Genomic DNA, 20847 nt, shown 5'->3' with positions numbered 1-20847 from the left:
AACCAATGGAAATACTTGTTTATTTGTGATTTTTTTTGTAGTCATGAGTGATAAGAATATCGACTTAAGCGACATCGACTTATGTGAAGTTTTTTTTTTTTTTTACTAATGTTACATAGGAAGAAGGGGGAGGGATCAAGAAAAAAAATCGACTTGGGTAAAAATCGACTTAGGCAACGTCGACGTATCCAGAGTACACTGTATAGATGATGATGGGATTATCAACAAGAGATTGAAGGTCTAAAACAAAAGTGACTCGAAGGGAATAGAAGTAGGCTGGATTTCAAGTGCAATCTATTCATGCTCAACATCACCTAAAATTCCCACCCAGACACAAGCACAGAATCACTCAAAGGATACACTCGATCAAATGGTATATTAGCAATTATTATAACAAGTCATAAAAGGAGAGAGAAAGTTACGAGGAATGAAATCATCATCTCTCATGAACCCCCCCCCCCCCCCTCCTTCCAGCAAATTACACTAGACCAGAAAGGGCCTGGGCCAGACAAAATGACCTCATATCATAACAAGGACTCAAAGCTATGTGGTCTTGTGATGTGACACTCGCTTTCGGATAGGAATGTCCTGGGTTCGAGCCTCGCTCTGCGCATAGTAGAGTCCTTGGAAAAGGCTCTTTCCTCACTTTCTCTCACTGTACTCAGGTGTAAAATGAGTACCTGGCCGTAACAGCGTCATCTCTGTCCGAAAAAAAATAAAAATTGTAATATCGCCCAACAGGCGTCATATCCCGTCCTACATGTTAAGTGTTGCTGTTGGCCAGGGACCCCTTGTAAAGCGCTTTGAGCACCTTTAGTGGATACTGCTCAATTTTGAAAGCTATATGATCCAACCAAAAAGGGACGTTAAAAAAACAATCAACCAGACTATTTAAAAATTATCTTTTCAGAAACATATTTTATTCAATTTTATATATTTGAAATCACCATTAAAAAAATAAACTACCTTGTTATAAGGATGTTCATCCAAGCAACGTGTATTTACAGGAGTATTTATCAAACATTTCAGGCAAAAACAATTTTTTTTAAGAGTTTGGGATCCGTATTATTTATTTATTGATTTCTCTTTTACAAACATTTAAAGATCATTTATTTGATTTACTAAACTTCTGCTGTTCCCTGAGCTTCAACGGACCTTGAAACGTAGACTTGGCTTCCAACAACCTTAGAAACCAACGAACACTATAAGGTGTTGTTGAGAGAAACAAGCATTACACCAGTACTTCTGAGAGGAAAAAGCAGCTAGTGCTGAAGTGGAAATGATTGACATGGGCATGCAACCCCCTTTATTTATGATAGATAAAATAGGAGCCAAAACTTTTCCCAAAGAAGTCGAGACTCTCAATTGAACTTTTGTGAGATGTGGCACCATAGGCCAGTCTGACGACATACATAGCACGACAACTCCTACCAGAGTTGACACTCATGCCTATCATTGTATATCGTGTGTGTAAAAATAAATTTAGTTATGCTCACCAATCTAGATCAAACTAACTAAAACATTTAAAGGCCTTTCATTTGACTGATTAACTTAACTTCTGCTGCCTCCTCTTCAGCTTCAACAGATGTTGAAAGGTTGACTTAGCTTTGTTCAACTTTAACCAATGAACAAGCACTAAAACTTTTAGTAAAAGGCATTGTTGAGACAAACAAGCGTTACAAAAGGACATCAGGACATCGGAGAGGAAAAAGAAGCTAGACAATGCTGAAATGGAAATGATTGACACGGGCATGCAACCCTTATTAACGATAAAGAAAAAGGAGCTAAAACATTTCCCACTGAAGTTGAATCAACCTTTGATTGAGCTTTTGTGAGATGTGATATCGTAGGCCAGTCTGACATACATAGCATGACAACTCTTTACTAAAGTTGACATTCATGCTTATCATTGTATGTCGTGTATGTAAAATTAAATTGCGTTATGCACACCAATCTATAGAAACTTACTACTAAAACTAAAACATTTAAAGGCCTTTCATTTGACTGATTTACTTAGCTTCTGCCTCCTCTTCAGCTTCAACAGATGTTGAAAGGTTGACTTAGCTTTGTTCAACCTTAACCAATGAACAAGCACTAAAACTTGTTGAGACAAACAAGCGTTACACGAGGACATCGGAGAGGAAAAAGCATCTAGACAATGCTGAAATGGAAATGATTGACACGGGCATGCAACCCTTATTAACGATAAAGAAAAAGGAGCTAAAACGTTTCCCACTGAAGTTGAATGGACCTTAGATTGAGCTTTTGTGAGATGTGATATCGTAGGCCAGTCTGACATACATAGCATGACAACTCTTACTTAAGTTGACACTCATGCTTATCATTGTATGTCATGTATGTAAACTTAAATTGCGTTATGCTCACCAATCTATATAAACTTACTACTAAAACTAAAACGTTTAAAGGCCTTTCATTTGACTGATTTACTTAACTTCTGCTGCCTCTTCAGCTTCCTCAGATGTTGAAAGGTAGACTTAGCTTTGTTCAACCTTAACCAATGAACAAGCACTAAAACTTTTAGGAAAAGGCATTGTTGAGACAAACAAGCGTTACATGAGGACATTGGAGAGGAAAAAAGAAGCTAGACAATGCTGAAATGGAAATGATTGACACGGGCATGCAACCCTTATTAACGATAAAGAAAAAGGAGCTAAAACATTTCCCAAAGAAGTTGAATGGACCTTCGATTGAGCTTTTGTGAGATGTGATATCGTAGGCCAGTCTGACATACATAGCATGACAACTCTTTACTAAAGTTGACACTCATGCTTATCATTGTATGTCATGTAATGTAAAATTAAATTGCGTTATGCTCACCAATCTATTTAAACTTAATAAAAAATTTAAAAGCCATTCACTTTACTGGGTTTTCACAGTCAATCAACCCTAAACCTAGTTTCTATGCTCATGCCTAGAACCGATTTAAGAAAATAATATTGTGGTTGTAGGCGTACACAAAGGGCATCTGGTGTGATCAGGCAGGTAATATTTAGAAGTATGACCTTTCATTTTGGATACGAAGCATGCTCATTTCAACATATTTACATTTTAGGAGGGGAGGTATTCAGTCAGCAAAGATCCCGACCGGCATGGAAAGCGTGCAAGAACATCATTTTGTATTAGGGTTAAATGTTTATTCACCAAGAGAAAGTTTTTAGTCTTGCTTGTTCCATGCCATTTCTTTAATGAGGAGTTTGCCTATCAGTGCATCTCCAGTGTTATTCAGACTCTCAAAACATGTGGTGCATTTGATATTGTGCTCATCACCGACAATATCAGGGTCAACCAGTCTTGTTTTAATTTATTTAATGCTCCATGTCAGGACACACACCATGGATAGTGGATTCACCAGGACAGGGCAGCATTCCTTTACTCCTCATATACGATCCTGTTCATCTTGTCAAGAATGTAAGTATAAGGAATAATTGGATTACCGAAAAATTGAGTACGTTGTCTATTGTACACAAAAATGAAATTTGGTTGGCTGCAGGGAAGATTTAGTGGAATTAATAAAACATGAAGACTTAGCAATTGTCAAATTATCTAAGTCAAATCAATCAACTGTGAGCACCTCAAATAAGGAGAGACAAAAAGTCAATTTATTTCTCAATATCTTTTGTGACCAAATATACATGCGTTTAGGTCATCTGAACTCAAAGAAAAAATGGACGAGTCAACGGGACTATTTTCAGAGACAGCACAGAGAGATGACAGTCTTCAAGTCTGGCTCTGGGCCATCAAAGAAAAAGAAATGGTCCTTAATGACTCCATGTCATTTCTTGTGCCATATGTCAATGACAGACCAGCTTCAAGCAATCTATCTGAAATAAGTGACTTCTCGCTGAATGCCATTGATAACGCCTCAGTCTTCAACAGATGCGCCCTCCGTCCACTCTCTGATACAAGAAGTTACCGACTCGGCTGTTGGAACACGACTGGAACCAGATGAACAAAATACGCCTGCAGCTTCAACGCGGCGTTTCAGCCGGGCGGCCAGAAAAGGATCAGCGTAGATTGATATTGACATTAATCGTGAAATTCTTAACACGCTGAAAACCATCCCAACAACACCTTATGTGTCCCCTCGGGATGACGATGAGGACCTGCTCTTTTTTAAGAGCATGATACCAAAAATAAAGACATTAGATGACTTCCAGAAGATGGAGCTGCAAGCAGAAATGTACAGTGTTCTGTTAAAACACTTGAGGAATGCACGTGCTACGACAGTGGAGCCCACTGACAGACCAATTTCAATACATTCAATATTATCAGTATTAATATTAAGTTTAAAGAACATGCATAATGTTGAATCAAAAATTGCCAAATATTGCAATTTTGCATTTTTCTTCCTTTTGTTACCTTAAAAAGTTAAACGTTGAAATTAAAATTTTGTTTGAACTTACCTGAGAGTTATGACCAGTCTTTCTTGTGGTGAAATAGCTTTTCTGTAATTGGTGTTCTTTTTTTCAATATGGGGTGTCAGCAAACTCAACAGGCTGTCAAATGTATCTGGTGTCTTTCGAATATATCCAATACATTTGTCTTCATGTGACAGAATTTGGGGTAGCAGATGATAATATTCGCCATATAACTCCCTATCGACCAAAATTGGGTGGATCCAATACCTCCTTTTCTTCCTCTTTTCTTTTAACAACAGTAAAATCTTCAGTTTAGTCACGGCGTCCATGTTGGTTGTGCCTAAAACACGCACGAATAGACAGACGAATGGGCACACGTTCGTGTGGTAGACGAATGAAAGATACCACACGAACGCGGATCTTTGATGTGTATGTACCCTTAGCAATTGTCAAATTATCTAAATCAAATCAATCAACTGTGAGCACCTCAAATATGAAGAAACAAAAAGTCAATTTAGTTCTCAATATCTTTTGTGACCAAATTATAAATGCGCTTAGGTCATCTGAACTCTCCTCTTCATCATGGAAATTTACAGCTCTTTTCATTGAAAAGGTTGGGCAATTATGGAAGCTTCTGAACTGCAAAAGTAAATACCAATCATTACACAAGGACCCTGTCAGATGTGTCATAGACAGTCTCTTTTATCAGTGTAGAAAATAGTTATTGATATCGACCACATTGATTATAGTCAAGGTTATCAACTTCTTAAATGGGCAAATTGTGAAATCATTCCAAAGCCACAAGAGACACCACGCGTCAAATCACCGTTCAGCTCTGTCATGGACTTGCTATGCTTTAGCAGGTCTTTCAAAGGTTTTATTAGAGACTGGTGCCTCTTATAAGCATAGCTATGTATGCCTAGGATTTTTCAACCAAGATGATTTGGCGCAGCATTTTAGAATGACAACTAGAATGTTCTGTAAGCCACGACGAGAAACTCAGTCTTCCAAATATTGGTGGTTATGTCGCAATGAAGCACAAAGAATTGAGTGGTTAGTCATGTGCATATGACGAAAATGTGATGTGATAGTTTATCTCAAAGGTTCAGACATGGGTGGATTGAATAACCTTCTGCTCAGTTTTATGTTTTCGTGAATCTTGTTTATATTTTCTTTTACAAAATCTGTCGTGAATCTGTGTAGAAATAGGCTTACATCGTCCTCAAAAAGCAACCCTTAATGAGGTTAGCCAATCTATTTTTGAAAAGACACTTCCCTGTCTTTGCATCATTAAATAATTTATAATTTGTCTCCAACCTCACCGCCCACTGCACACAGGATTTTACTAACTCTCACTAACACATTACGTACACAGTGTGATGTTTGGGCAATGTGGGATGGCTTTTAAACATATTTGATCTATGAAACATATATATGGCCAGCACACAGTAATTGAAGAAGCAAAAGAATCAGAAAGTTATACCAAGTTATTGGAATGCAGGAGAGAAAAAGTCGAACAGTGCGGACCACAGATTAACTACCATACAGATATACAATCAGCCCCTTTTGGCTGGTTCCGTACAAAATTGGTCCGCCATTTTGTTTTGTCGTTAGAGTTGTAAACATTGGCAAAACGACGCTTTGGGTCAAGTGGATAATGTTTTCTTGTACCTAATGTATATTTTTATTGTTTTATATCATACAGATGTTCCAAATGGATTATCAATCTCTGTCGGGCTGACCTGAATTTGAAGAATGTAAAGACTAAATTTGTATGCTCAATTCACTTTGAAACAAAAGCATACAATGATCAAAATGGCATTTACTCCTCTCGGCTTCTTCCAACAGCAATACCAACAATAATCAACTGCAACAATCCCCCAAAATCACCTTACTTTTCGACGAGACCTCCACATAAGGCCATTACAGTTGATATCCAACCTTGCTCAGAGTTGAGGTCTGACGGAGAATAATCTACAAGCTCTGATATCAACCTTTCGACCAATCCTTCTCATCTGGATTGATCAGATTTCAGAGCTTAAGAAGGCTCTTGAAATATCACAAAATGCCTTATTAAAACAGTGTAAAAAGGAAAAGAAAATCTTAAATAAGCAGATAAGACGTCTCCAAGCAACTCGAAAGAAACATGTCGTTGACAGCCAACAATTCCATGCCAAGTTGGCATTGGAAGCTGCACAGAAATTAAAGTTCGAAGACTTCATGAATTATCTACCTCCACTTCCTTTGTTTTTGGTGAATGTTTTGTTCCAAGGTTCTAAAAAAATCAATTGGTATAAACATTCCAAGGTTATGGAGTTGTGTTTATCCATATTTTTTAGAAGCTCTTCTTCTTATTCTGTTCTTCGTTCTTCAGGTTTGGCCTTGCCTCATCCAAATACCCTTACAAGTCGTTTTCGTTCTATTTTACCAAATGGAGTTGGTCTGTGCCCTTCACTTTTAGAAATGGTCAGATTAAGAGTATTGACTTTGAAAGAGCAAGAAAAAAAATGTTAGTTTTTCTCTGGATGGTAAAGAAATCATTAACTTATAACAAAGATTGTGAATTTATAGTGGAAGTGTGACAATTTCAGACCAGATACAACACATTTCATAACATCAAAATGATACAAAGACTGGATTGAATTAATAGGGGAATGTGACAATTTCAGGCCAGACACCTTCAGACTTCATGTTAAGACTGATTCAAGGTCTGGTCTGATTTATAGTGGAGGTGTAACAATTTCAGACCAGATACAACACATTTCATAACTTTAAGAATGATACTGATACAAAGACTGGCTATCAAACATGAAACTGCTACAGAATGATCTCCAGAGTCAAAAACCTGAATAGGTAGTTCATGATGCTGTGAAAGATACAAGGATTTACTTCCACTTTCCTGCTTTATTATTCTTTCGGATAAATTGTTGTGAAAAAGACAAAATCTTGAAAATTTGAGCAGAAATTCCTAGCTCAATATTCATTTTAAAAAAAGTTTGAATGGTGATCCAACTTACGCACATTGTACTTTGTGTAAAAGGGATTTTTCTATGGCACTTCTGGTGACTATAATGTGAAACGACAGATAAATGCTTTGAAACACAACAAGTCTTTTGTTTGTTTGTTGCTTTAGGTCTCTTCCAACACAATTGAGGTTATATGAGAGACCGCTGAAACAAAAAAACAAGCAATCTAACAAAAATAGTACAAATGTAAATCAAAATCATAACCTAAAGATATAAGCTAAATTATAAATAACCAAGAACAAACAGGCAGAAGATTTACAGAAAAAAAATATCCCCTGTCAAAAATACAATCACAAACCAAAGAAGCAGGATAGGCTAGTATAAAGAGAAGAAGAAACGACATCACTATCGGATCGTACACCCATGCGAACATCATAGGTATATGATTCAAGGGTGATGCTCCCATCCAACCACCCGCACAACAAGTCTTTGTGTCAGCTGACACTGCCATCATTCGTCTCAACTGCATCATCTACACAATCAAAAGAACACAGTTTGAAAGATAAAACTTTTCAAGCTGAGTTGACAATGGTTGACTTAATATGTAAATCTACCTCTGGCCACTGCAGAAACATTGACCAATACTTTTAAGATGATGTTCCCTGACAAAGAAATTGCAAAATCTTTTTCCTGTGCCATAACTAAAGCCACAGGTAATGCCAGGGATTTGGCAAAACTCCATCAGTCAAATAAGATAATAAAGAAATAAAAACGCATTTCATTTCCTTTAAATCATCAATACCACCCTGTCAATCATTCTTCCAACGTTTTTACGAACAGTGCCAGCACACAATCTAACACCGCAGTATCAGTCTTACAGCAAAGAATACTCTTACTCTTACTCACATTACCTACACCTATTCTACAATACTAAATAAGATGTTCTTTTTTCTAACATTAGAAAGAGCAAACACTTTTTTTGGTAACATCTAATGAGATTTTTCAAAGTGTTGAAATTGAGACTGTTGAAGATAAAAACAGTGTCTGAGTATTTAAAAAAATCACCAGTCTGTGGTTAACTTTGCTTAAAAATTAATTAATGTTGAAGAATAAAACAAACAATCATTTCCACCAAAAGCTGACAGAAAAACTGATATCCAGAGACTTGACATAGTGCCAATGTTTTGGTGGAATGTACAGCATGTCACCAGGTTGGAGAATGCACTCAAGACAAGGAAGCTTGGAGAACTCTGGGAATTGTAACAAATCCGGAGCGTCGAGATCAATTTGACTTGTATTTTCCAAGAGCCTGGTTGGGTGAGGGTAGAGGGCTTTGGAATGATCTGCGGAGTACAACCGTACATATTTACGACCCATCACCTTGAATAGATAAAGAGAAATAAGAATCATTAAACAGACAATAATGATAAGAAATAATATCCTTGTCCTCCTCATCCCTCAAATGCTGTAATTAGTTTTCTGGTCCATATACTTATACAGTGAAAACCCAAGGAATTGAACTTATGTTAGCAAGCTGGTCACCAAAAGCATGCTGTCTTTTTTCTCTCTCGAATAGATGCTGATGATTAGCAAATGGACAACTGACTGAGATTTGTCTAGAACATAGACAACTATTTTTTCGTTTTAATGTGTAACAACACTACAGTAATACTTAAAAACCGTTACAATAGAACAATTTCATCATGATTCATTGTACACTTTCACACAGCAGTATGGACTATTATATAATAGTCTTGAAGATTGATGAAGAATAGCCATTATCAGTATCACAGTATATCATCATGACTGCATAGTGGACACCCTAACACACAATACTGTCATGACCTAAAAAAACAGCAGTATGTTAGGACTATTATATAATATATTCTAAATTTAGAGATTTTTCTGGTCCCTGTTTTAATCGTACTTTGCTAGTCAAACAGGAATAAACCTGGGACATGCAAAAAGGTCATTTCCATACACATAAATAGTCCAATTATTTTTCTTTCAATTTTTCTCAGATTGCCAAATCAGAATAGTTGGCTGCAAAGTAATTGGATGATCAAATTGTTGCTGTGGCATTTTGCAATTTGCCCCCCCCCCCCCCCCCCCCCCCCCCAGTGGAGGTTGCAGGGCTCTAATTCATGGAGCAGGACTACGACGATAGTCTGAGACTATATCGGTAGTCTCTGACTAAAAGGCGTAGTAAGCTATTCATGAAGCCGGACTACGCGAAGTCTAAGACTAAACGAGGGACTAAACGGTTTAAATTTACACCCGCGATTTAGCAGGTGTAAATATTGTAGTCTGGGACTAAATTTCAAAATCATAATATGTGCTATACGCTGGTGGGAGTAATTGTACTGCGATTAGATTAAGGCTACCCGGCAGTTTTTGATTTTATTTTTATTTATTTATTTATTTTTATTTTTTTGGTTTTGTTTTATCTTATTTTATTTTCTCGAAGATTCAGCAATCGCACATACTCCTCATCTTGTCCATTCCAAACACTTTCCAGGTACACATACTGTTTCATAGTACCTAACTTACTACTTCTACTACTACTACTACTACTACTACTGCTACTCCTACTACCACTAATACCACTACTACTACTTCTACTACTATTACTACTACTACTACGACTAGTACTACTACTACTACTACTACTACTACTACTACGACTACTATTACATTTCTATTATGTCTTTTATCGTCCATTATTTTCTAGAAATTTCACGTCTCTCACTGGCCTCATCATTTCTATCACACCACGCTAACGATTCGTTCACACTCCAACCATCGTTGAGTACAGACGATGCAATTTATACTGCATTTCTTCTTATTTGTTTTCAACGTTTATTTGTTTGTTTGTTTGTTTGTTTGTTGCTTTAGGTCTCTTCCAACACAATTGAGGTTATATGAGAGACCGCTGAAACAAAAAAACAAGCAATCTAACAAAAATAGTACAAATGTCAATCAAAATCATAACCTAAAGATATCATAAGCTAAATTATAAATAACCAAGAACAAACAGGCAGAGGATTTACAGGAAAAAAAATATCCCCTGTCAAAAATACAATCACAAACCAAAGAAGCAGAATAGGCTAGTAAAGAGAAGAAGAAACGACATCACTATCGGATCGTACACCCATGCGAACATCATAGGTATATGATTCAAGAGTGATGCTCCCATCCAACCACCCGCGTCGTTTATTTGTTTATTGTTGTGCCGACGAAGGGTTTGTACCCGAAACGCCCATTGTCTGTATTGTTTCTACCGATTCCTATCCATCTTCACTCTTTCGTTAGTATTTTCGGGACCCCATCCGTCAGGCAGCGCGCACCGCTCTCTACTTAGAACAATGCTACACCGTTGATAAGAATCATTTAAGTGCCATCGTTATTTATATTTACTAAAAACATGACACACACACATTCTCAAACAATTTTTACACCCCTAAACTTGTCTCACACCATGTTATTTGTGGGGCAAAAAAAAAAAAAAAAAAAAACCAACAAAAAAACGATCAAAACAAACACGAAGAAGAAATAGATATGATTTCTGTGCCACTTCGTATGACGCATGCGCAGCTGGAAAAGTTTTGTGATACGTTTCCGAGGAATCCCCAGTTAAAAATAGATTGACCTCTGTAGTCTGAGACTTCGCAAGCGTAGTCAGAGACTTGATAGTCAGGGACGAAGTCTGACTCCATGAATAGCTTACTTTCCGTAGTCTCGGACTTCACAAGTCTTAGACTACAAAGTCTCAGACTTTGCTATAGTCTGAGACTACCATAGTCCCGCTCCATGAATCAGGCCCCAGGTTGTTGTGGTAGGAGTGACTATGCTGTAAAGGCAGTGGTGATGAATATATTACAGAAGTCATAGTGATTGTAATATGATGTCAAAAATGGGGACTTTTATGAAATCCTAATTCCTGGCCAAAATTCAAATGAAGTTGCCGCTAACCCATAATTTTTTGCCTCATAACAGGATTTTTTTAATACTCAAACTAGAGTTTCGATGATCATTGCCAATGACAATGGAGGGATAAGAAGGATAAGAAATTTGAAAAATCTTGAAATACCTGACACAGGAAGTTGTGTTTGGGGTCATGGTGTAAAGGAGAGATTGTGCCAGCTGGCCCAAACCAAGCATTGATATCCACCTCCTCTTCTTCTCCTAAGCAACAGTAAACTGGAATGCTGATATCATCGCGAAGTTCCCAAACCTAAACCAGGAATGAATCAGAGAAAGACATTGCATGCAATTAACTCACTTAACCCTAACACCATATCAGCCTACTTGAATATTTCAAAATCAGTAACCAATACAAAATTCATCAGTTAAAAAGGGTAAAGTTTCAGTAATAATAATAATATACAAAACCAAACAAAAATGCCACACATATGACCTTTTATACGTAAAATAACTTTGTAGTTGACAGCCACCATTACGAGTTAGCCATTGACTTTGCTGCCATTGACTTTGCTGCCATTGAGGTAACTTAAGCAAAAAAAATGTTTTCTCGAATACTACGACCAAATTGCTAAGAAATCAAAATCGGTAATTGTCATCCATTTTCTGTAAGCAGATAATTCGTAAAAGTAGGCAGGTATGTAACACTACACCAACTATCCCGGTATGCACAAACCTCTATTCACTACTGACACTAAAAGGTGAAAAGTGAACTATTTCCTTTCATAAACAGACTGCAAGCTCTTTGTTTGGCCCAACGATAACTGAATGAAATCTAATTTTTGAGGGTGTGTTGTGTTGGGAAATCTAAATTGAAATAAACAAACAAATAAATGAATAAGCAAAAACAAAACAAAAATTGGAAACAAATAAATTTTAACAAATGTTCACCAATGGTAACTCTCAGTCTGACTGAGTCAGTTTGTATTGAGGAGGAGGAGGAAGAAGGAAGAGGAGGAGAAGAAGAAGAAGAAGAAGAAGAAGAAGAAGTAGAAGAAGAAGAAGAAGAAGAAGAAGAAGAAGAAGAAGAAGAAGAAGAAGAAGAAGAAGAAGAAGAAGAAGGAGAAGAAGAAGAAGAAGAATAAGGAGAAGATAAAGAAGAAAAATAAGAAGAAGAAGAAGAAGAAGAAAAAGAAGAAGAAGAAGAAAAGAAGAAGAAGAAGAAAAGAAGAAGAAGAAGAAGAAGAAGAAGAAGAAGAAAGAAGAAAGAAGAAGAAGAAGAAGAGAAGAAGAAGAAGAAGAAGAAGAAGAAGAAGAAGAAGAAGAAGAAGAAGAAGAAGAAGAAGAAAACGAAGAGGCCCAAAAACTTTAAATGTAAAGAGGGTACTCACAACTTTATCACAAATTCAAATTTCAAATTTTAAGTAAGGATTACATGACAATTAAGATTTACCAGCAAATAAAAATAGTAAAGCATAATCACCTGATCAAACAGTTGATGCTGAGCGAGATAAGCTTTGGTGGAAGATTGAGTATCTTTGAAGTATTGGTCTACCATCTCATTCACTGTCATCAACTTTTGAGTCCATGCCTCATCTGTGTATCTCTTACCCAGCTCAACAGGCACTGTTCTGTTTCCTGCAACTCGTTGCAAGTATTCTAATGACCATTTGCGCGTTGTCAAAGCTGGCCAATAGCCAATGGCATCTGTGATGATAACTGGATGTCCGTTATCCATAAACAAAGCTTGAAACATTTCTACAGATGGACACGAACATCTTGAGATTTCTCGTGTTGTCTGAGTGTCTATTTTACTTGGAATAGAAATAAGACCTGCATTTGCATCATTGCATTCTTTCCTGATTTCATCACATGTTTTCGTAACATTATCAAACTGTTCCGGATTCTCATCTTTAAGAACCTCTGAAACTTCTGAGACTGACATTTTAGCTCTTTTAATGACTGGTGACTCTAACTTTGAAGAATTAGAATTAGAAATAGAGTTTTGGGATTCCTCTACAGATTCAGTATTATCTCCTTCATTATCTTTACTGTCTCCAGAATTACTTAAAGGTTTTGTTGTCATACTATTATCTCTTTCAACTAAAGCTCCAAAAGCTCTCTGGAAATCTCTAGACATTCTTGCAAGTACATTATTCAAGATGGGGGCACCCATCAACAAACCCATATCACAAGTTCTTAAAATGGACATATGATCTATGTTGTGGTTTGCGTCTGATAACAGCACGCTCTGACACAATGCCTTCAACACAGACACAAGAGTGTATGAGTATCGCCATGTCAAAGGGACATCTTTCCAGTATCCCGTGTTCAACTCTTCCCAAATCTTATCCAACAAAGGTTCACATCTTGACAGGCATTCGCTGTAGTGTCTCTCGTAAAGACTTTCAACTGCAGAACTGAGTAGCTCTTTTAAAGCAGGTTCCTGTGAAAAGTATGAAAAAATAAATGATACATAATCATTGCTGAAATCCTGAAGGTTCTTTTCATCTGATCAATTAATTTTTGAAGCTCTTTGACTGTGACCATTTCAAAATTGAAAGTGTGGATGATCAAAGTTTGTTTGAATGATTGGTTCAATTTATATTCTTTTTTCACAAAATGATTTTAAAAAAAATACTCTTAGAAAGCGAATGTCCAATTGTCATCAAAATGTTCTCTTAAACTAAATACAAAGTATTGTTAACAATTACTAAATATAGATTCTAAATGCAGGTCAGGGTGCCAATAGTTCAAATGGAAGAGAACTTAACTAGAAAGCCATGGAACTGGCATTGAACTTGGGTTCTTTCAGTAACCAATACACCAACAGTTCCTGCAACACTTTAAAGTCACTCAGGGAAAATCAATTATCAAACTATGACAAGTATTCTAACAAGAGATGGGAAGTAGATCAAAGGAAATATTCTGTAATCGAAAGGCATAATAATCATAACCCCACGGCAGATTGGATCGCTGGGTCCGATAATGTTAAGACAAATGAAATCTCATTGCTCAGCCAACACAGACTTAATAATTCAATGGGAAGTATTGGTCTTGGAACCAAAAAAAATTGTGTGGCAGTGAAAACCAGTACATATATAAATACAGAATTAAGAAGTAGGCTCGATTAAAATTATCTTTCTTACCATAATCCCACAATCATCATGGATTTCTTTCAACAATTCGGCAGCAGACCCTGGCAGCAACCTAAATGTTCCATCCATTTTAGGATTATTTTAGTTAGCTATGAAAGGAAAAAGATGACAAAAGCATTGATTATATTATTATCATTCTTTTTACTTATTCATATCATTAGCACTTTTATCATTATTCTTCCCCTCTTATAATAATAATAAAAATAAAAATAATAATAATAATAATAATAATAATAATAATAATAACAATAATAACAATAATAATAATAATAATAATAATAATAATAATAATAATGACAATAATAATAATCTATTATATATATTTTTTTTTAAATTGATTAAAAAAGGGTTGAGGATAACAAAAAATTGTTCTGAACTGCCAATGTAACATTTATATCATCAAGCACAGAATTACTGGCAAATCTATACATTTTAAAACTAATTTTTACAGACTGATATACGAGAAACTTGCATACCCTCTTTTTATTTCATTCATTATCATTATTATTACTTTATTACTATTATGATCATTATTATTATTTATTATTATCATCATTATCATTACGTTATACAATTATTATTATCATTACCATCACCGTCATCATTATCATCATTCTATTCACCAACAGTTCCTGCAACACTTTAAAGTCATGTATCATCACTCAGGGAAAATCAATTATCAAACTATGACAAATATTCTCACAAGAGATGGGAAGTAGATCAAAGGAAATATTCTGTAATCGAAAGGCATAATCATAATCATTGTTGGAACCTAGTCCGATGCAGACCTGCTACTTACAATCAGAATTTTACTTTTTAAAAGTGCAGTGGCTACGTTCACAACACCCTGAATGTAGCCTGCTGGGCAGGGCCAGGCTAGGTTCATGGCACCGTAAACAGCACTCAAACTTCGTTAATGGCAGTTATCGATATTTTAAAGATTTTGTGTAGTTATTGCCATTCTTCAAGTTTCATCAGTAATCTTTTCAATCACTTTGTGTATCCAAATTATTTCTGACATAATTTTCTCTATATTTCAACAAAGTCATGCATTCGCTATTTTCCATCTGTTTTACATTCACTATTTACTTTATACATTTCCACACTATTATCAAATCAAATTATGTTTGTCGTCAGCTAGTAGTTTCCTCCTCCCCCTCCTTCTTATTCTTATTCTCTTCACTCAGGAGGCTCAATGGTCTCACTCGCCCTTTGCACCTTTATATATTTCTTTTTACAAGTTTCATAAGCCCACATTCCCCCCCCCCCCCCCTCTTCTATTAGGATAAAGTTGGGTAATTTCACTGGCGGGTAAATTTGCTGCGACCCCCCCCCCCCCTCTCCCAAGAAATAATGCCCAGTAAATACTTATCCTCTCATATCTCAGCTTTGAAATAGTCCATATTTAAAAGACAAGACATGAATGTGTGTATTGCTTCAGTTTCCAGGAAACCGACCAATGAAAAATCTTTAAAAGTTATAGCACATCAAAATGACATGTCATAATCAAGATGTTACGACATCCTTGACTTTTCAATTATAACGACAATCCTTCACTAAAGTTCCCCTGGTTTGAGAATTTGAATGTGAAGGCCCTGTTCACAAAATCAATGCTGTATTCAATTTGTCATCATCATATTCATTTTATTTTCATTTAAAGAGTAAATTCTCATCAGAAAAATATTTCTAAAATATCTAAGACATTATTACAAAATTATACACTACGGGTAAATTCGCCAGTACTTTTGGGTAACTTCGCCTCCTATCATTATCATAATCATCAGACAATAATTACTCTGAAGATGACCTTTTGTGTGCTGTTATCAAGCAGTGAAATCTAAGTAAGTTTAGAAAAGAAAATATGAATATGTCACAGGGTATAATAACCAAACATCAGTTGACTCAGGAGTAGATGACCAGCTGGCTATGGTCTCCTAACTCTGGCATTGAAATGTGTCCTCAGGAAGGCATTTTAACTTTATATCATCATGCTTGATTCGAGTGAGAATAAATCTTTGGCAATATAAACAATATCGGATAATGTAGAGAGATTTGAAGACAAAAAAATGTTTAAGAAATGGAGATTGTTCCCCATATTGTCTTGTAGGGGGAACAATAAGTACAAAATTTCGCTGTGAGGTTACCCACTGGTGGCGGCAAATTTACTCAGGTAAGAGCTATTGTGAATAAAATACGATATAAATTGAGGCTAACACTTTTTCATAATAAAGTACAATTAATTGGCCAGGTAAATCGACTGTCAGTGTCAGGGTTACCCAATTGGCAAATTGGCTGCTCACCGCAGGCCTGAAGTGAGAAATATAAAAAAGTGGCAAAGTACCTGTTTTTATCCTATCTTTCTGAATATTCATCTACTTTAACTCATCATTCATTAATCAACCACTCCAACCCAGAGAGTTAAATTAATAAATAAAATTGAGCTTTATATATAGCGCAATATCCACTAAATGTGCTCAAAGCGCTTTACAAGGGGTCCCTGGTCAACAGCAACAGATATTAACATAGGCGATATTACAATTTTTCGGACAAAGACAACACTGTTAACGGTCAGGTTCTCATTTTACACCCGAGTACGGTGAGAGAAAGTGAGTAAAGAGCCGTTTCCAATGATTCAACTATGCGCCGAGCACGTGGCTCGAACCCAGGACCTTCCGATCCGAAAGTTGCAAGTGCTCCAAGAATTTTACCTGGATACCTGGATACCTCTGTATAGAGCTTTTAGACTTGGTGTAGTCTCCTTCGCTCCTCCTCATCTATTAATGATTGGACCAATTTTTATAATTGAACTTGTTTCCTAGGGTGTTGCTTATCTCCAACTCTGCTTTGAATTTATTCAAATTTTTTGCTGATACTGTGGTTTCTTGCAGTTTATTCCAGTTATTTACAATTCTAGATGAAAAAAATTTCCTTCTTTCATTTGTTTTAAAACGTTTTTTCAGTTTCTTGCTGTTTCCTCGTGTCTGAATGTTCTTGTTTGGTTTAAGGAATCCTGCCTCTACCCTGTCTATTCCTTTTACTATTTTATATGTTTGGATCATATCTCCCCTTCTTCTCCTGTAATCTAATGTCGGGAGATTTAATTCTTTCAATCTCTCACAGTAGGTTTTGTCTTTCAGGTGTGTGATAAGTTTTGTTGCTCTCCTTTGCACTCTTTCCAAACAGTCTTTGTCTCCCTCAAACTTCGGATACCATATGCAGTTAGCATATTCCAGCTTTGATCTAACCATAGTCTTGTAGATGGTAGTCATGTGTTTTGTTTTCAGATTCTTGAAATTTCTTTTCACTATTCCGAGTGTTTTACTAGCCTTAGATTGAACATCTTGAATTTGCTTCTTGAAGTTTAGCTTCCTATCTAGGTCTTTTTCCCCATTGGATTTCTGCAGGGGTTTTTCTTTCATTTATAGTTTGCTTCTCTGTTGTTTTTTCATAGGTGAAGAACTGCACATTTATCTACATTGAACTCCATCTGCCATATTTCGGACCATTCTTCAAGCTTTTTCAAATCTTGTTGTAAGGTGTTTCTTCTTCTGTATTAGCTACTCCATAGAGCTTAGTATCATCGGCAAAGATTTTACATTTAGATGATAGATTGTCTGGCAAGTCATTGATATAAATCAGGAAGAGAACTGGTCCCAGTACACTTCTTTGTGGAACTCCACTTGTTACCAGTCTCTCCGTTGATGCTGTTCCATTCACTATCACTTTTTGTCTTCTATCTTTGAGGAAATCTCGGACCCATTTGACTGTCTGATCATTAATTTGATACTGTTCCAATTTCCTGATTAGGCGCCAGTGTGGAACTTTGTCAAATGCCTTTCTGAAGTCGAGGTATATGACATCTAAATTGTTGCCTAATTCCAGGTCTCTCGTCCAGTCATCCATTGTTTCAAGTAGGTTTGTTACTGTAGACCTTCCCGCCATGAAACCATGTTGATCTTTGCTGAATAGTTTGTTCTTGGTCATATGATCAACCATTTCTTCTCTAATCAGCTGTTCCATGAGCTTGCAGACGACAGATGTCAGGCTCACTGGCCTGTAGTTTTCTGGATTTTTTCTGTCTCCCTTCTTGAATGGCTGTGACGTTAGCTTCTTTCCATTCCCTTGGTAGTCTTCCTTCTTTCATCGACTGGTTAAATATCTTGGTTAGGGGTTCTACTAGCTGCTCTGCTAAGTTTTTTAGGATGTAAGGATGAAGTTTGTCAGGTCCAGGTGATTTACTCTCCTTTAGGTTTTGTAGTCTCTTCATTACTCTCTCTTCAGTAATCGGCCATTGTGTAGTATCTATATTACTTCTTTTAGCAATATCTGGCAAGTTTTTCTGGTTCTCCACTGTAAAGACACTTGCAAAGAAGAGATTTAGCACCTCTGCCTTGTCTTCATCTTCAGATGCCCAAGTGCCATCTTCTTTTTTATGTCACAGGTTCCCTGTCTTGTCTTCATTTTACTGTTTACATAACTCCAGAATACTTTAGGATTTTCTTTCGTTTCCTCTGCTATCTTCTTATCTTGTTCTCATACTTTTGATGCGCTTGTCGGACTATTTTAGTAGTTGCGTTTCTCACTCTTTTGTATTTGTCCCAATCATCTTCCTTTTTGCTTCTAGAGTATCTTCTATTTACTGCCTTCTTATTCCGTAATGCCTCTCTCACTTCCTGCGTCATCCAAGGTTGATTTCTTCTCCCAACCCGGTTCCCTCTGCTTTTCGGGATGTTTTTCTCGAAGCATTGGTTAAGTACTCTGGTAAATCTACTCCAGTTGTTTCCTACGGTGTCCTTAATTAGTATTTCCTCCCATTTGATATGCACCAGTTCCTCTTTCATACTCTCTAGATCAGCCTTCCTATATCTGAGTGTCAGTTTTTCATCTACAGTCTCTGATGTCGCCCTCAGTTTTGGGAATATGGTCGCATGGTCGCTTTTTCCCAGTGGGTGGCTCAGTCTTAGGTTGATTATGTCATTTTCTTCCTCCATCATTTTAAGCTTAATTACTAGTAATTATGTAAAAAAAAAAAAAAAGGACCCCTCCACCAAAAAACAAAAACAAAAACAAATAACAAAAGATATCTAAAAGAATAAAACAGAACAGGAAGTAAATTTCAATGCGAATAATAAGCCCGTCTTAGGATAAAGTTAAAGATATGATTTGAGTTTGTTGAGAGCATTTTCAGAAAGCCCAGATTAAAGTTAAAGATGTTATCAAAATCAATGTTTAAAAAAACAGCTAACAATTGGGCCCAATAAAAATACAAACACAATAATTTAGAATAGATGAAATCCTGATACCTATTTCAGACTTTCATGAAAAGTTTTTGATAGAAGTTGGAGCTCCTTAGGAGTAAGAAAATGAAATTTTTAAAACTTGGCCAAAAGTCATGCAAATTAATTTAGAGTTGTTGGCCTTGGCCTTGTTTCGTTGCATTATAAATTCGTTGGTTTACTCAAGTTACGGGCCAAAGTGAAAATGTCTGAAGCTGAATGTAATACCACGAAACCACAAAGCCAATCTAGAAACCGATTCGGTGACCCAGCCGTACATTCTATCACAAACGTCAAACAGTGTTACAATGATCGGATGGGTGACAGTACTAGAGGAAAATTATTGTCCTTGGGTGAGGCACGTTATACACAGTATCCCACTCGACTCAGGTGTGAAAAGGTAGTTGGCTCTAGGAAGTGACGGATGTTTAAGAGTGTTATTACAAAAAATACACGCAACAGGCGATTGGTACTGTACAAATTTGGAGGTGGGGGTGGGGAAGGTTCCTTATGGCCTGCGGCTGAATCAACGAAACATCGTGAAGTGCATTGAGCATGGGTAATCCATGGGGATGGTCTATATAGATGTTCATATCTCTTTATTATTATAAACATTTTCCATTGAGCTCTTACCAGGGGATAAACACTGCCTTGGGCTCCTACCAAGAAGTTCATACACATTGTCTGTTCACGCTGGCTCTTACCATTAACATCCAATAGATGATAATGGCTCTTACCAATAGGGAGCAAAAGTCGTGTTGTCATACCTTCCTCTCTTCCGGTTCAAAACTTATTGGAAATGAGCAACGAATCCTCTGGAGGAATAACAATGTATGGGTTACATAATTAATTATAAGGCGCTAAGATGTGTATAGTGTATAGGCAGAGTCTTGTGGTTAAGGGACGTAAAAGAGCGAGGAAGTATGATCTTTCTTGACGACCAGCATTTATTTAAGCTAGATAATACGATGCCATCCTAGGCAACCAGAAGATCAGTTGCACAGCTGCACACGGCATGTACCTCACCCCCCCCCCCCTCTCTCTCTCTCTCTCTCTCTCTCTCTCTCTCTCTCTCTCTCTCTCTCTCTCTCTCTCTCTCTCTGGAGGCGAAACTATAATTTGAGGGAATAATAACTGTTGCAACTGT

General features: G+C 36.7%; 1 protein-coding gene and 1 pseudogene across 2 annotated transcripts; one reads left to right on the top strand and one right to left on the bottom strand.

The window, feature by feature from the left end:
• Nucleotides 1-898: 898 nt before the first annotated feature.
• LOC144977574 (bifunctional peptidase and arginyl-hydroxylase JMJD5-like) lies at nucleotides 899-19856 on the bottom strand. 2 transcript variants are annotated; one of them, XM_078922939.1, is made up of 5 exons: nucleotides 19728-19856; nucleotides 14416-14513; nucleotides 12750-13712; nucleotides 11436-11579; nucleotides 899-8725 (listed from the first exon to the last, which is right to left on the bottom strand). In XM_078922939.1, exons 2-5 carry the CDS (start codon nucleotides 14491-14493, stop codon nucleotides 8468-8470), a joined length of 1443 nt encoding a protein of 480 aa, XP_078779065.1. In that variant the 5' UTR covers nucleotides 14494-14513; nucleotides 19728-19856; the 3' UTR covers nucleotides 899-8467. The 2 variants fall into 2 exon arrangements, with proteins under 2 accessions (XP_078779065.1, XP_078779066.1); XM_078922940.1 differs by having other exon boundaries at nucleotides 8319-8688.
• Nucleotides 3654-4385, top strand: LOC144976599 (uncharacterized; annotated as a pseudogene).
• Nucleotides 19857-20847: the final 991 nt, after the last annotated feature.

The sequence above is a fragment of the Berghia stephanieae genome, chromosome 7 (assembly GCF_034508935.2).
Source record: "Berghia stephanieae isolate SIO BIC M18660-M18661 chromosome 7, UCSD_Bste_1.3, whole genome shotgun sequence".
In the NCBI taxonomy this organism is placed as follows: domain Eukaryota; kingdom Metazoa; phylum Mollusca; class Gastropoda; order Nudibranchia; family Aeolidiidae; genus Berghia; species Berghia stephanieae.
This window is presented reverse-complemented; position numbering and strand designations above follow the sequence as displayed.